This window comes from Streptopelia decaocto, assembly GCF_964273445.1.
Source record: "Streptopelia decaocto genome assembly, chromosome: 9".
Classification (NCBI taxonomy): domain Eukaryota; kingdom Metazoa; phylum Chordata; class Aves; order Columbiformes; family Columbidae; genus Streptopelia; species Streptopelia decaocto.
The window spans coordinates 17,167,807-17,180,625 of record NC_138664.1 but is presented as its reverse complement, the minus strand read 5'-3'; the positions used below and the strand labels follow the sequence as shown (position 1 = coordinate 17,180,625).

Here is a 12,819-nt window from a genome sequence, read left to right as displayed (position 1 = left end):
TGATTCATGATTTTTCTGTTATGTGAAGTCATTAAAAACATGATAGAATTTTCGTAGTCTACCCTACCTTGATAGAACTATAATTATGGTTCACAACAAAATGAATAATAAGAAAGATTTCGTGTTACCGTATGTGTATTTAATAGAGTAGAAATACATAGATGTCCAAGTTAGTGATATTTCTATAATCTCTTATACCTTTATATTTTGTCTGAATAATCAGTGTTTAATGCCTCTTAGACATCTCTTGTGCTATTCTGTAACTGGAGTAAGGTTTTCAGATTTCATCCATCTGTACTGGGAAGGGTTGTAGTTGTGTTCTGTGTTCCAGCTTCCATAGTAGTTGAAGTCACTTGTTCTGTACTTCTCCTGCTAAATAGGTGATGTGGCACTTGACAACTTACAGATAAAGGAGAATGCATTAGTAAGTATTCTAATACTTGTAAAATTGTTTTATGGGCTTAAAGGCTCAGTCATAGGATAAAATATTACTATAGTCTTATGTTACACAGTATGCCTTCTTTACTGGTTATTGGAAGTAAGTCCCTCGTTAACTACTTTCAATTTTGCTCTTGTTACTGGAAGAGAAAGAAAAGAAGTTATGGGTGAAAAGGTAAGTGTACTCCTTCAGAAGAGAAGAATAACTTCTGAGAAGTTATCAGTAGGGTTTTGAATAAGTGTCCTAGTGTTTTATGTGTACATGCATACACAACCAGTCCTAGCATTTGAGGATTCTGTTACCATTTTGGTCATCCAGTACAACTTAGGATTTAGTTTCTGCTGTGACTACTGCTGTATAATCATACTTTAGTTAAGTCATAGGGTTTTTATATCAGTTTTATGTCCATGCAGTAGATGTTTTTTGTTTCTGAATGATGTGCTAGCTCTAATGGATTTGTGTAGACCTACTTTTTTATTTTTTCAGCTTTGGTTGAATAAATGTTTTTTTCCAAGGCCTGAGACCTGCAAATTGATTGATCTAATTGAAATCTTCTGAAAGATAGTGGTTCATTTCTCATTTGTTGGTGTGGGGATAAACAGGGAAAAAGTTCATCCTTCTGCATTGGTTGATGGGATTGAAGCTTGTGTTTAGGATTTTCTGTGCGTATTTAAAACTGGCAGGGAAGATGTTTTTCAGATGTGTACTCTCTGAGTGTAGATATGGTTATTCAAATGCTGGACTGAAGGAAAACTAAGAAAAAGCTTACATTAAGTACCCATGTCATTATCCAGAAATTCTAAATTCTTGTATATAGATAAATGTTACTTTTTAGTAACCTTTGGAGGGAGACATTATCATACTTGTAGGAGAGAATTGCCAGAAATGTGTAAATGCTTTGTTTTAAGGCTTTCTAAAAGCCTAACCATATTTATGGATTCCTGAGTTCATGGGAGTATTGCTAAATAATTCAATCACTGTCGTATGGAGAACTGTTTCTGTTCTGGAACTTCAGTTCTGGAAAAATAGTTTTAACAGAAGTAAAGATAATTTTGCTGTATAAACCAGCTTATCTTTGAAATACGTGAGTATGTTGAATACTTTTTTTTTTCTTTTTAATTTACAGAGTGAACTGGATGTACCTTTTAGAATAAAAGTTGGTCAGATAGGTAAGTTTTTGGTTTAGTGTAAGTACTGAAATGGAAATTTTAGTACAGGCTTTAAGGTCAGTCTTGCCTCTGAATCTTTTTTTTTTTGTCAAGCTTTCTTAAGTGATCTGTGTAATTGTACTTGCTGTTAAAACTAGCAGAGGAATCTAATGTGACTGCCCTGGATGACCATACATACAAGTTGGTATGAAAAACTTGTCTGAGAGGTTCTTCCCAGACACATGGATGATCAAGGGAGCTGTTTAGTGTAGGCAGAATGTGTGTGGCTCTTTAAAGGACAGATTTGGTATATGAAGAGTTTAAACAGAGTCCCTGAAACTTGCAAACATGCCAAGGGTTTAAGAGCTCCAAGATAGATAGATAAATTCCTTTCCCTAGTGGCCAAAATTGCTTTTTCACATGAAACATTTGTTGGAGAGCAATGTGTGTTGTATTTCTTCTTCTACTTGACTGGGAAAATTGCATTCATCCCAGTGAATTGAATTCCAGTCATGATCTCAGGTTTAGATCTGAAATCTTTTGACTCAAATTGCGTCTTCTTGCCTAGATCTGTGGCTTATATTTTCTCTGCATTTATTTTGTGGCCTCAAAGGCTTTGTAAAAATGTTTAGACCCATACAATCTCTCCTTCATATGTGTTTAGGCCATGAAGATACTAATGCTTTTTGATGCCTAAGGCATTGTTTGAACTAAGCACAGTGTAGATTTTTGTTTTGATGTAACTGTATCTGTTTTGTTTAGATAAACTTACTCTGAAGATTCCTTGGAAGAATCTCTATGGCGAGGCAGTTGTTGCAACCCTAGAAGGCTTGTATCTTCTAGTAGTTCCTGGAGCAAGTACGTAAACTCTTCAACAACACTTCATTAAATAATGAAGAGAAGAATATCTAAGGATACCATGTAACTGAGTATATGATAACAAGTAGTTAATGTAAGTTGCCATTTTTACATTGTGTTCCCTGAGGGAGACTTCTAGACAAATGCTGACAAGGTAGTGGAAGAAGGGTGGGAGAAAACACCTGTTGCTTTTATGGAAATCCTTGGTTCTGTCCATTCCAAGTTCAGTTCAACAGCCAAGTTTCTTCTGAAGCGAGCCTATCCTGAATCCACTATTCTGGCATGGTTTAGATCTTTTAGCATTTGCATGATATAGTTTGTCTGTTTCTAACTGACAACAACTGAAAATATTAATTCCATTAGAGCTGCTTTTAGAGAGAGAAAAGAGGATCAGAGAATCTGATTGGTTTTCTCTGAAATCATAGAATCATTTTGGTTGGAAGAGACCCTCAAGATCATTGAGTCCAACCATAACCTAACTCTGGCACTAAAATCAGAATCTCTGGTATATTAAAAAAACTTGCAAGTTTCTAGAGCATCAAATATATGTGTAGTAGAACTTACAAACCTGCATTATATTGCACAGACCACAGTTAAGGATATGGATTTTCATGGAAAGGTTCTCCTGTGAAGAAATGCTTAAATGTTGGTATGATTGTTTTGCATTTTACTGTGTAAAAATATCAAGTTCAGAGCCTGGATGCAACTTTTGGCAATTAAACCTAGAACAGCTTTTATCTCAAGGTGTTTAGCAACATAATATTGAATATGGTGTGCACTGCTTGGTTATGCATTCAAGTAACTTGAAATTTAGGATTAAGCTGTTCCAACTTTGCTTACAGGCATTAAATATGATGCAGAGAAGGAAGAAAAATACTTGCAGGATAATAAGCAGAAGGAACTGGTGAGAATTGAGGAAGCCTTGCGGAAAGCAGCAGAAAAAGGTACTGAGTTAATAACACAAATTTCCTTTGGAATTGGAGTATTTAGACTATGCTATGAAAGACAAGTCCTGTTTTGTGATTGACTTAATAAATGTTGTTGTTTTCAAGTGTCTGCAGTCCTTTGAAAAGCCTTTTTCCTCTAATGCTTGAAAGAAACATTCTTTGTTTTGTTTACTATTCATTTATCCAGTCAGCTTCCATTGGAAATGGGGAATTTGATAATCTGGTATGTCTTTTTTTCCTTTTTTTTTTCCTTAATGCTCTGGGGGAACAGGACCAAAGGTAGAAACTGCATTGCGTGAGACTAGTGTTATCTTGATTTTAGAGCTTCACTAGTGGGTATTTAATAATGTGTTTTAGAGGTGCATGTGACAGGTTGAAGGAAACTTTAAGCAGAGTGGTATGTTTGTAAATTTTTACTTTAACAATAATGCTTTTTTTTCGGTTTCTGCTGTCCTTTTATGGTATACTGGGTTTTGACTAGTTTGAAAAATTAGAATCTCTTGAGCAGGAAATAATTCATGTCCCTAGGAAGCAATTGAACATGAACTTAGGAAACTTAAACTTTTGATCTAGGTCATTACAATTTTTATAAGCTTTCAGTTATAGTTTAAAACAGTTGATTTCAGTGCAGTTAGCCTGATTCACGTAGGGTGTGTGATGGTGTTGTTTTTGTTCTGTTTTTTTATTGTAACAAAATTATGGTGTAAATTAGGCTTGTTTGGACAGAAGCCAAGCTCAGAACCAATGACAGGTGACTGTGTATGGTGGAGGAAAAACTTTTTGGAGTTTTTGTCTGAAGTGAGACTTGTTTGCTGGGCTGTATAATCGTTCTTAAGGTGCATCTCTATGATACCTGTAATGCTGCAGGTCATTTGCCTTGGAAAAGTTACTGAAAATTAAATGATGCTTAGAACACATGGAAAAAGAAAGTTTGATTGTTATCTCTTTGCTTATTTAGTTTTCCCATTACAGAATTCTCTACTGCCTTGTTCCTGTTTTGCTCATTTGAGATGTACATTTGCAGTTTCCTTCAAACAGCTATCTGGCAATGGATTTCCAGTGAAGAAATAAGCCTTGCTTTATTTCTTGTCTTTCGTGTGCCAGAAACTGTATGAGGGCTAAGACAGCTTCAGTGAATGAATTCTGCAGCCATGACTTCATACTGGGGCAAAGGGATGTTCACCTTGGTTATGGACTTGGTTGTGTAGTACTGTAAAGCAGCAGTGTAGTGTTTCAGCCATTATTCTTTGCACCACTAGCAATGGGATGAAGGGGTAATATAACAGTAAATCAACCTAATGGGCACTGCTTGTCGAATTCTCATTCTGGACCTTAACATAATTAAGAGTATGCCTGTGACAGTCATCTTATTTTGTTTTCAAAGAAACTTACCACATCCGGCATTTCTAAGGCTTTTGAAAAAACAAACAAACAAAAAACCCCCCACATATAAAAATCATACCTCAGTATAACTTCAATTTACTCTATTAAAAACACAAAGTATGACTGGGGGGTTGGAAAATGTGTTGGTGTTTTGTTTTTTTTTTTTTTTAATCCTCCCTGCATTCCCTCCCCCCCAATTTAGTTGTACCAACATCTGAGATGACCATTTAAGCAGCAGCAATAACCATCACTGAGAACTCTGTATGCCTTTCAGTATCTGCTTTACAAACTCTCTGCTTCTACACCACACAAAGGATGCATTTTATTTTATTTTATTATTAGAGGTTGTGGAATACCATAACAGTAATTTTTTTATGGTTAAAGAGATCAAAAAGTCAAATATCCCTTCTGTGTAAAAGTGAAAAACCATTTCTAATGCATGACTACATGGCTAAATACTTACATAGAAAGTTTAGCTTTTTTTTTTTTTTTTTTTTTTTTTCTAGAGACCTCAGTGAATTAATTTATTGCAACAAACCACAAGGAAGTAGAGTGGACTTGCAGCTTCAGCAAGTCTGAGTTTGCATTTTTAACTGTACAATTAGAAAGTAAGCAGGAAGTAAGGGTAGTTGATTAAAGCCACTATTCTTTGTGAACAACAGGATAAAGGTGATCAGCTTCTTATATTAATAACTAGAATTGGATTTGGTAATGTTTTGCAGTTTTAAACTTTCAGCCTTATGAAGGAAAAGCAACAGGAACATACAAATTGGATTTTTTTTTTTTTTTTACTGTAGTTATTGTCTCAGTCTCACTGCAGCATGATCTTTATGGGTCCCTTCCAACTTGAGATATTCTAAGATTCTATGGTCATATCTCAGTGGTAGCTGTTTGTTTCTGGTGTTTTACTAGAATACTCAGGAGGACTTGTGTAACTCTTGCATGAGCAGATCACTTGCTTTTGCATGGTACAGAAGTCTCAGGGCCCAAGTTGCTTGGCTGCACCGTAAACCTCTAAGAATTCAGCTCTTTCTGTAGGATTTTAAGAGTACACAATAAATGGTGAAAAACTAGGAAATATATTGAATAGAAAATTATCAGGGTCCGTGAATTCTCAGCTGTATTTGCTTTTCTCATTAGTACTCACCTTAATGTGTTTAGAATCTCGATTCAGTACTTGCATTTATTTAAGAGGGTCTTAGCATAAACAGTCCTGGGGATATTTTCTTTAGACATATTATTTAAATAATGAGCAAAATGGTTGTCACCGTGTGGTTAGCATAGTGTGATGGGGAAGTGATAGCAAGTCCTGCTGACACAAGCTGGGAGACATTATTTTCTGTTTTCTGAGCTATTAAAATCTATCAGTATCAAAACTTACATATGGGAACTAAAGCTTGCAGCTCTTGTCTTTTGCTGGTTATATGTAAAATGAAAATTGCATGATTTGCCCATGTAGATAATCTTTGAAAATAGATATTCTGAAGTGACCCTGGCTGTGAGATACTGTAATGGCAATAGTGATGTGTCATATGAGTTTTATAAACTTAACATAAAATCAGCAGCTGATTTCTGTGTTATAAACAAAATGCATTTTTTTGGTTATTTGCTGCCATGTGGACCAAGGCACTCATTTACAAGATTCCTTGTATGGGTTGGAGAGTCTGATTTACAAGGACATCAAGCCCGGTGGGTATGCATGGTTACATTTTGCACGTGCATGATGGGTATGCAGCTTACATTTTTAAAAACAACCCTGGCAAAGCAGCCCAACATAGACATCAGAAAACAGTACTTGTTTGGTAAGCATCCACATATTGGTGGTTCTAGAAATAAGATTTTAATAACCGTGGAATCAGTTGGAAACTTGCAATGACCAGTCCTGTCTTAACTGAGTGGCTGTTGAAGAACATTAAGAGACCATTTAGAAAGATTTCTATCAGCTATTATGAGCTCAGGAATGTTATAAAATACTGAGAACATTCTACTGTAGTTTTAAAACATTGTCTTTAGTTGTTTTCAGAATAGAGGGTAATTACCCTTACTTAAAGTGTCTGGGCTTAAGATACTGGAAATTCAGACTGTCTTGAAACTGTGGACAGGCAAAATGACCCCTAGCAGATGGAAGGCACTTAGCATGCTTTCCCCTGCTTCTGTTTATTTGGACTGCTCTCAAGTTATGCAGGGAAACAGTTTTCTCTGAAATTGGGAGGAACTGTTATTGTGTTTTACCTGTTGTATTTTTATCTTCTTGAACCAGATTTTCAGAAATTTATTCTTAGCCAAAATTACTTAGTTGGCTTTTAAGTGAGTGCAGATTTAGAATGAGCTTAAAGTCATACATTTAGTTTCTCCATAGTAATGGATGCAGGTAATCAAGAGACAAATCATGTTGCCTCAGTTATGTCATACATGGGAGTGAACTACAAATTCAATAGTAAGTGAAAGAAGAAGCTGTCTTGTAAAAAATATAATTTAGAAAGGATTAATTGTATTGTTAAAAGGAACTATCGAAAAGAGAACATTGTTTCTATTTGACAGTTTTTCCTCTAGTAATTTGTAGGGTCATCACCTTACCTGCAAGACAGGTTGAAATCTTGGCAGGTGCTTTTTTCCTCCTTTGTTTGATCAAGTCTGAAAAGTTGTTCCCCAAAGTTAAATACAATTTTTCACTTGCTTCCTTCTCATGCTACAACATCTTAAGCACAGGCAGCTTTAATGTTCTTTCCCCCCATATGGCCAGAGAGGGGAAAGAAACAGAGCAACTTACCAAACAGGTTTTATTGAGAAATGTGGAAAAAATTGAGCATTAATTTAGTTCATGAAATGGTTGTGAATGTATGGGTCATAACTAGTGTGTAAATAATAGAATTTAATTTCCTATAAAGCTTTTAAAGAGTCATCATTTTTGTAGGCATTTTCTACAGTTACTGGTATAGTTCTTTCAGATTGCTTTCATACCATATTGCTGATTAGCATGAGAATCATATTGAAAAGTGCTCTTTGGGTTTCTGTGTACATGTCAGAACAGGAAGTTCTGTCCTCGTATGGTAGAAACCTCTGAATTCTAACTTCCATGTTTTTTTCCCCATGTGTATGTTATTAACTGTTCACTTAAAACTGTTATGCCTTTGCCTGAGGTCATTAAATAAGAAACAAATGCATTACATAAAAACTGATTCACTGCGGTTTCTAATAAGCTGTCATGGCTCTGTTTTGAGCTCTCTTTTGTGTGTAAGTCATCTGGAATTATGCAATGCACTCATTAAGAAGTCTGGGTGTGTATTTGCTAAGAAGCCTGGTGATTATTTGTAATTTCTTTGACTCTTGAGATGTTACAGAAGAAATATATGAAAGTTGAATTATTTGCCTTGACTTTAAAATTGGCAGGACAATTGATCCAGTAGAAATTTGGATACTTAATCTGAAGTGTTTAGTGGCTGCCTAGTTTACTTGGGCTTTGAACTTGAATGACTTTTTCCCAAAAATTAAAAAAAAAGGCAAGTGTTTAGTTGGTTCTGTGAAAGTGAATTTAGGTGTACATAAATTATGAAAAATAAGGCTCTGTGGTATGACAAGTAGCTGATTGCTTCCTTAACAGATCTGAACTTCTTTAAAAGCTTTTGATGAGACCTTACTAAGTCATTCTGCTTTAAGGCAAACTAAACTTTCTTCCATCTCTTCTTATGCTTTCTTATATTTCTGCTTTACTAACTTGATTTTTATCCTTTCCCCCAAAAATTGCTTGCACTGAAAAAGGACGTAAGCGTAAAAAGTATAAAAAGCATTTTAAAAGACCTTTTAAAGGTCGTGATCGCTCAAAAGGTGGGTAAAAGTTATGGCTTTTAACTTATTTTTAAAGACTTTTTTTTTTTTCCTTTGTTTGGGTTAGTTTTTCTTAATCTTGGATATACATACACTGATACCTTTTCTCTCCTGTTTGAAAGAGAGGATTTAAATTGGAGAGAGGTCTGTTTTGCCGCTTATTCATTCTCTGAATCCAATAAGATGGAAGAGAGTCCTTGTTTCTCTCTCCTTGGATAGCTATGCCTGTTTCTTCAACTTGAGCTCTCTGTAGCATTTCCAACAAAAATGTATGCGTTTGACAGGCTGATTAGTGGCACTTCACTGTGACTGTTGGAAAAACTGATGCTATCCTGATGATATTGCTGTAAACAGTCTTTTCCGCCCTTTTCAACTTCTGCTCTAAATAGCAAGTGTGGTGTTATGACATTTATTTTGGCAGCAATGAAATTTATTATTTTCCCCAAGAGGATAATCATTATTGTTCTTAAGTACCAAACCATGCAGGTGGTTAGTATTAGCGTGTGAGTCAGAATGGGTTGCCATATCCCATGTGTAGTTATTGTTATGTATTTGATCCTGGAGGACACTGCAGCATAGACTTGTAATTGGAGTGAAAACTTTGTGGGGGCCCTAGATAAGTGCTGTTAGTTATCAAACTGTCATTGCTGCTGGTAGTTGTGTCTGACTGGAGAATGTTTCTGGGTTGCCTGCTTGCACTTGAAGGTCATGAAGCTTTGATAAGCACTTTTGCCCCTTTTTTTTTTTAAATCAGTATTGTGTTGGTTTCTGTTAATAGACAGTGGGAGTTGTGAAGAAATTATTAATAGGAGGAAGTGTGAGTTACATGTAATTGGTTTCTTCTGAGCTCCTGACTAATTATTTACTTGAAATCCAATTCTCACTTGACTAAAATAGTGTTATATCACATTCAATGATGAAATCTTTTCATATTTAGTGGGCTTTTCTGAACCTCTCTTAGAGCTTTAAAAAAATCCTAAGTTTAATAACAAGATGTACAAGGTTATATCTCTGGTGTTCAGTGTGCTTTGTAAATTTAAAAAGTTACAGTTAAAGTAAGCTGAGAAGTAAGTAAGAAGTAAGCTGGCTTAAAGAGAGAAGCCAGAGAGTGGTAGTCAATGGTGCGGAGTCTAGTTGGAGGCCAGTATCTAGTGCAGTGCCTCAGGGGTCAGTACTGGGGCCAATATTATTCAATATATTCATTAACGATTTAGACGAGGGAATAGAGTGTACTATCAGCAAGTTTGCTGATGACACTAAGCTGGGAGGAGTGGCTGACAAGCCAGAAGGCTGTGCTGCCATCCAGCAGGACCTGGACAGGCTGGAGAGTTGGGCAGGGAATAACCTAATGAAATTTAACAAGGGAAAGTGTAGAGTCCTGCATCTGGGCAGGAACAACCCCAGGTTCCAGTGTAGGTTGGGAGATTACATATTAGAGAGCAGTGTAGGGGAAAGGGACCTGGGGGTCCTGGTGGACAACAGGATGACCATGAGCCAGCACTGTGCCCTTGTGGCCAGGAAGGCCAATGGTACCTGAGGTGTATTAGAAGGGGGTTGGTTAGTAGATCGAGAGAGGTTCTCCTGCCCCTCTACTCCGCCCTGGTGAGACCAGATCTGGAATATTGTGTCCAGTTCTGGGCCCCTCAGTTCAAGAAGGACAGGGAACTGCTGGAGAGGGTCCAGCGTAGGGCAACAAAGATGATGAAGGGAGTGGAGCATCTCCCTTATGAAGAAAGGCTGAGGGAGCTGGGTCTCTTTAGTTTGGAGGAGACTGAGGGGTGACCTTATTAATGTTTATAAATATATAAAGGGTGAGTGCCACGAGGATGGAGCCAGGCTCTTCTTGGTGGCAAACAATGATAGGACAAGGGGTAATGGGATCAAGCTGGAACACAAGAGGTTCCACTTAAATTTGAGAAAAAACTTCTCAGTGAGGGTGACAGAACACTGGAACAGGCTGCCCAGGGAGGTTGTGGAGTCTCCTTCTCTGGAGACATTCAAAGCCTGCCTGGACATGTTCCTGTGAGACCTCACCTAGGCATTCCTGCTCCAGCAGGGGGATTGGACTAGATGATCTTTTGAGGTCCCTTCCAATCCCAAACATACTGTGAAACTGTGAAGTCAAACTGGGAGTGCAGCCCTTAGGCAAAATCTGTACTCCTCTCTGCTTGGATAACCATGACTGTTCCTTCAACTTGAGCCATGTGTAGTATTTCCAACACAAATGTACAAGTTTAAGTAGACTGGTCAGAGGCATTCACTGGGATAGCCCCCTTGTAAGGCGGATCATGAAGAAGACAAGGTAGCCTATGAAAGTAGCTAGAGAACAAGCAGATTATCTAGTCATATTTTGTGCAAAACGTTAAGACAGCCTGAGATGATAATTTTAGAAATGGAATAGTTCACCAAATGATTGTTTTCACTTATGGTCTGCCAGCTTCTTAACTTTCTTAAGCAGTGTTCTAAAGGTTTTAATGATCTGGCCTCTTGTGCAAGTATCATCTTCACCTTGGTATTCAAGGGTATTTTGTGCTAAATTACACCATCTTACCTATTTGCTTGTTTAAACGCCTAGTTAGTTGCTGAGAGGCTCTTAAGAGAGAACCTTTTACCTTAGAAGGAGTGGGGAGAAGTATATTAAACAAGAACTTGCTGTAAGCTAAACCATGTTGACTGAAACTTAGACAAAATTTTGTTATGGTTGTGTTGTGCAGACAGCTAAAATAACATCTTCAGAATATGGATGGACAGAAAAGGAAAAAAATGCAAATATGTAATCTAAAGAAGTGGAAACTTAAATGATAAGTATTTGTGTTACAGTAAACACCTTAGTGTAGCTGTTGGTGTGCTTAAACTCAAGATGCAGCTACTACATTGAATGCTGACTTTTTAAAAATTATTGTTTCAGACAAACCAAAGGAGGAGAAGAAAGACACTTTTTTAGAAAAGCTTGCAACTCAAGTTATAAAAAATGTGCAAGTCAAAATCACAGGCATTCATGTTAAATATGAAGATGATGTAAGTATCTGGAACGTATTATCTTCATTTTAAATTGGACTCCAGTGCAGTCATGATTGTATACTCCATAGAGAGAAACTTATCTGCCATCTTGAAGAGGTTGCTGTGGTTTCTTTTGCGCCTCTTTGAGTAAAGTATCCCAGATATAACTGAAAGCTGGGAATATTTTGGCTATGTGAAATAGGGATTCTTCTCTTGCCTTGTCCAGTGGTGCCTTGCTCACTAAATGTGGATGGTGGCTGTTGGTCACATGTTAGTGTGTGCAGTTGATGTATGGAATTTTTAAGCATCCTAGGTGAAGTCCATAATGACAGAAGCTGGTAGGGTTAGAGATGAGTTGAAAGGTGAATAGTTAAAACAACAAATAAAAATGTTTATGTGAACCAAACTGGTATTATTCTAGCCTGTATAAAGTAGTTTGTGACGGGATAATTGAATGTAAAAGAACAGCATTGAATGTAGAGGATTTCTCAACCCTATTTTGAGAATATTTTCAGGGATGCTAAATTTAAAAAGGTGAGAGGAATGGAAGTCATAAAATGATATAGCTGACTGAGATGTGGTACTCCGTTGGTCTTGGTTCTTTCCCGTATGAAGATTTTAGAAGCCAAAAGGAAATTTTCAGCTTGAATTGAAGTCCTAAGTTTTTACACTAGAGCCATATTAGTTTTGGCCTAAGTTAGGGGGTTCCAAGGATGCTTGAGCTAGAATGATTAAGCAAAGGAAGATCCTCAATACAGCTCAGGATTTCAATAAACTTGAATTAAATGACACATCTTTGATTGCAGCAAGATAAATAAATAGTACTTCTTTCTCTCTTTTTCTGTAGATCACAAATCCACAGTGCCCTATTTCCTTGGGAATGACATTGGGCGAGCTTAGTTTACAGGTGATGTGTGTATGCATGCATGTTACGTTTGTGATTTACTTGTCTTTGGAGTAACAGAAAGGAAAAGTAATGTATTAATACAATATAATGGCAGTATACATATTTTTCATGCAAATAGTACTTCAAGTTTGTGCAAGCAGAAGGGAAGATGCCTGAGGAACATCACACTTTCTGAGACAAGTGACTTATTCTTATGATCCAAGTGATCTTTAAAACTGAATAAGTTTAGTTTCATAGGGCAGGTTATTTCCAGGCCTAATCAATAAATTAGGGCAAACATTACATAATGATGATAAAGAATGTGGTATTTTG

The 12,819-nt window shown here is 36.7% G+C and overlaps 1 protein-coding gene across 6 annotated transcripts in view; it reads left to right on the top strand.

Annotated features, from left to right (window-relative positions):
* VPS13C (vacuolar protein sorting 13 homolog C) overlaps positions 1–12,819 on the top strand; it is a 90,171-nt gene that overhangs the window by 1,317 nt on the left and 76,035 nt on the right. For 5 of the 6 annotated variants that reach the window (XM_082061348.1, XM_082061347.1, XM_082061349.1 and 2 more), the window contains exons 2-7: positions 381–424; positions 1,566–1,608; positions 2,350–2,445; positions 3,288–3,389; positions 11,509–11,618; positions 12,448–12,507. In XM_082061348.1, coding sequence (XP_081917474.1) covers positions 381–424; positions 1,566–1,608; positions 2,350–2,445; positions 3,288–3,389; positions 11,509–11,618; positions 12,448–12,507 — 455 coding nt within the window. Of the gene's footprint in view, positions 1–380; positions 425–1,565; positions 1,609–2,349; positions 2,446–3,287; positions 3,390–6,404; positions 6,465–11,508; positions 11,619–12,447; positions 12,508–12,819 lie in introns of those variants that run through there. The other variant, XM_082061351.1, reaches the window with a different exon arrangement.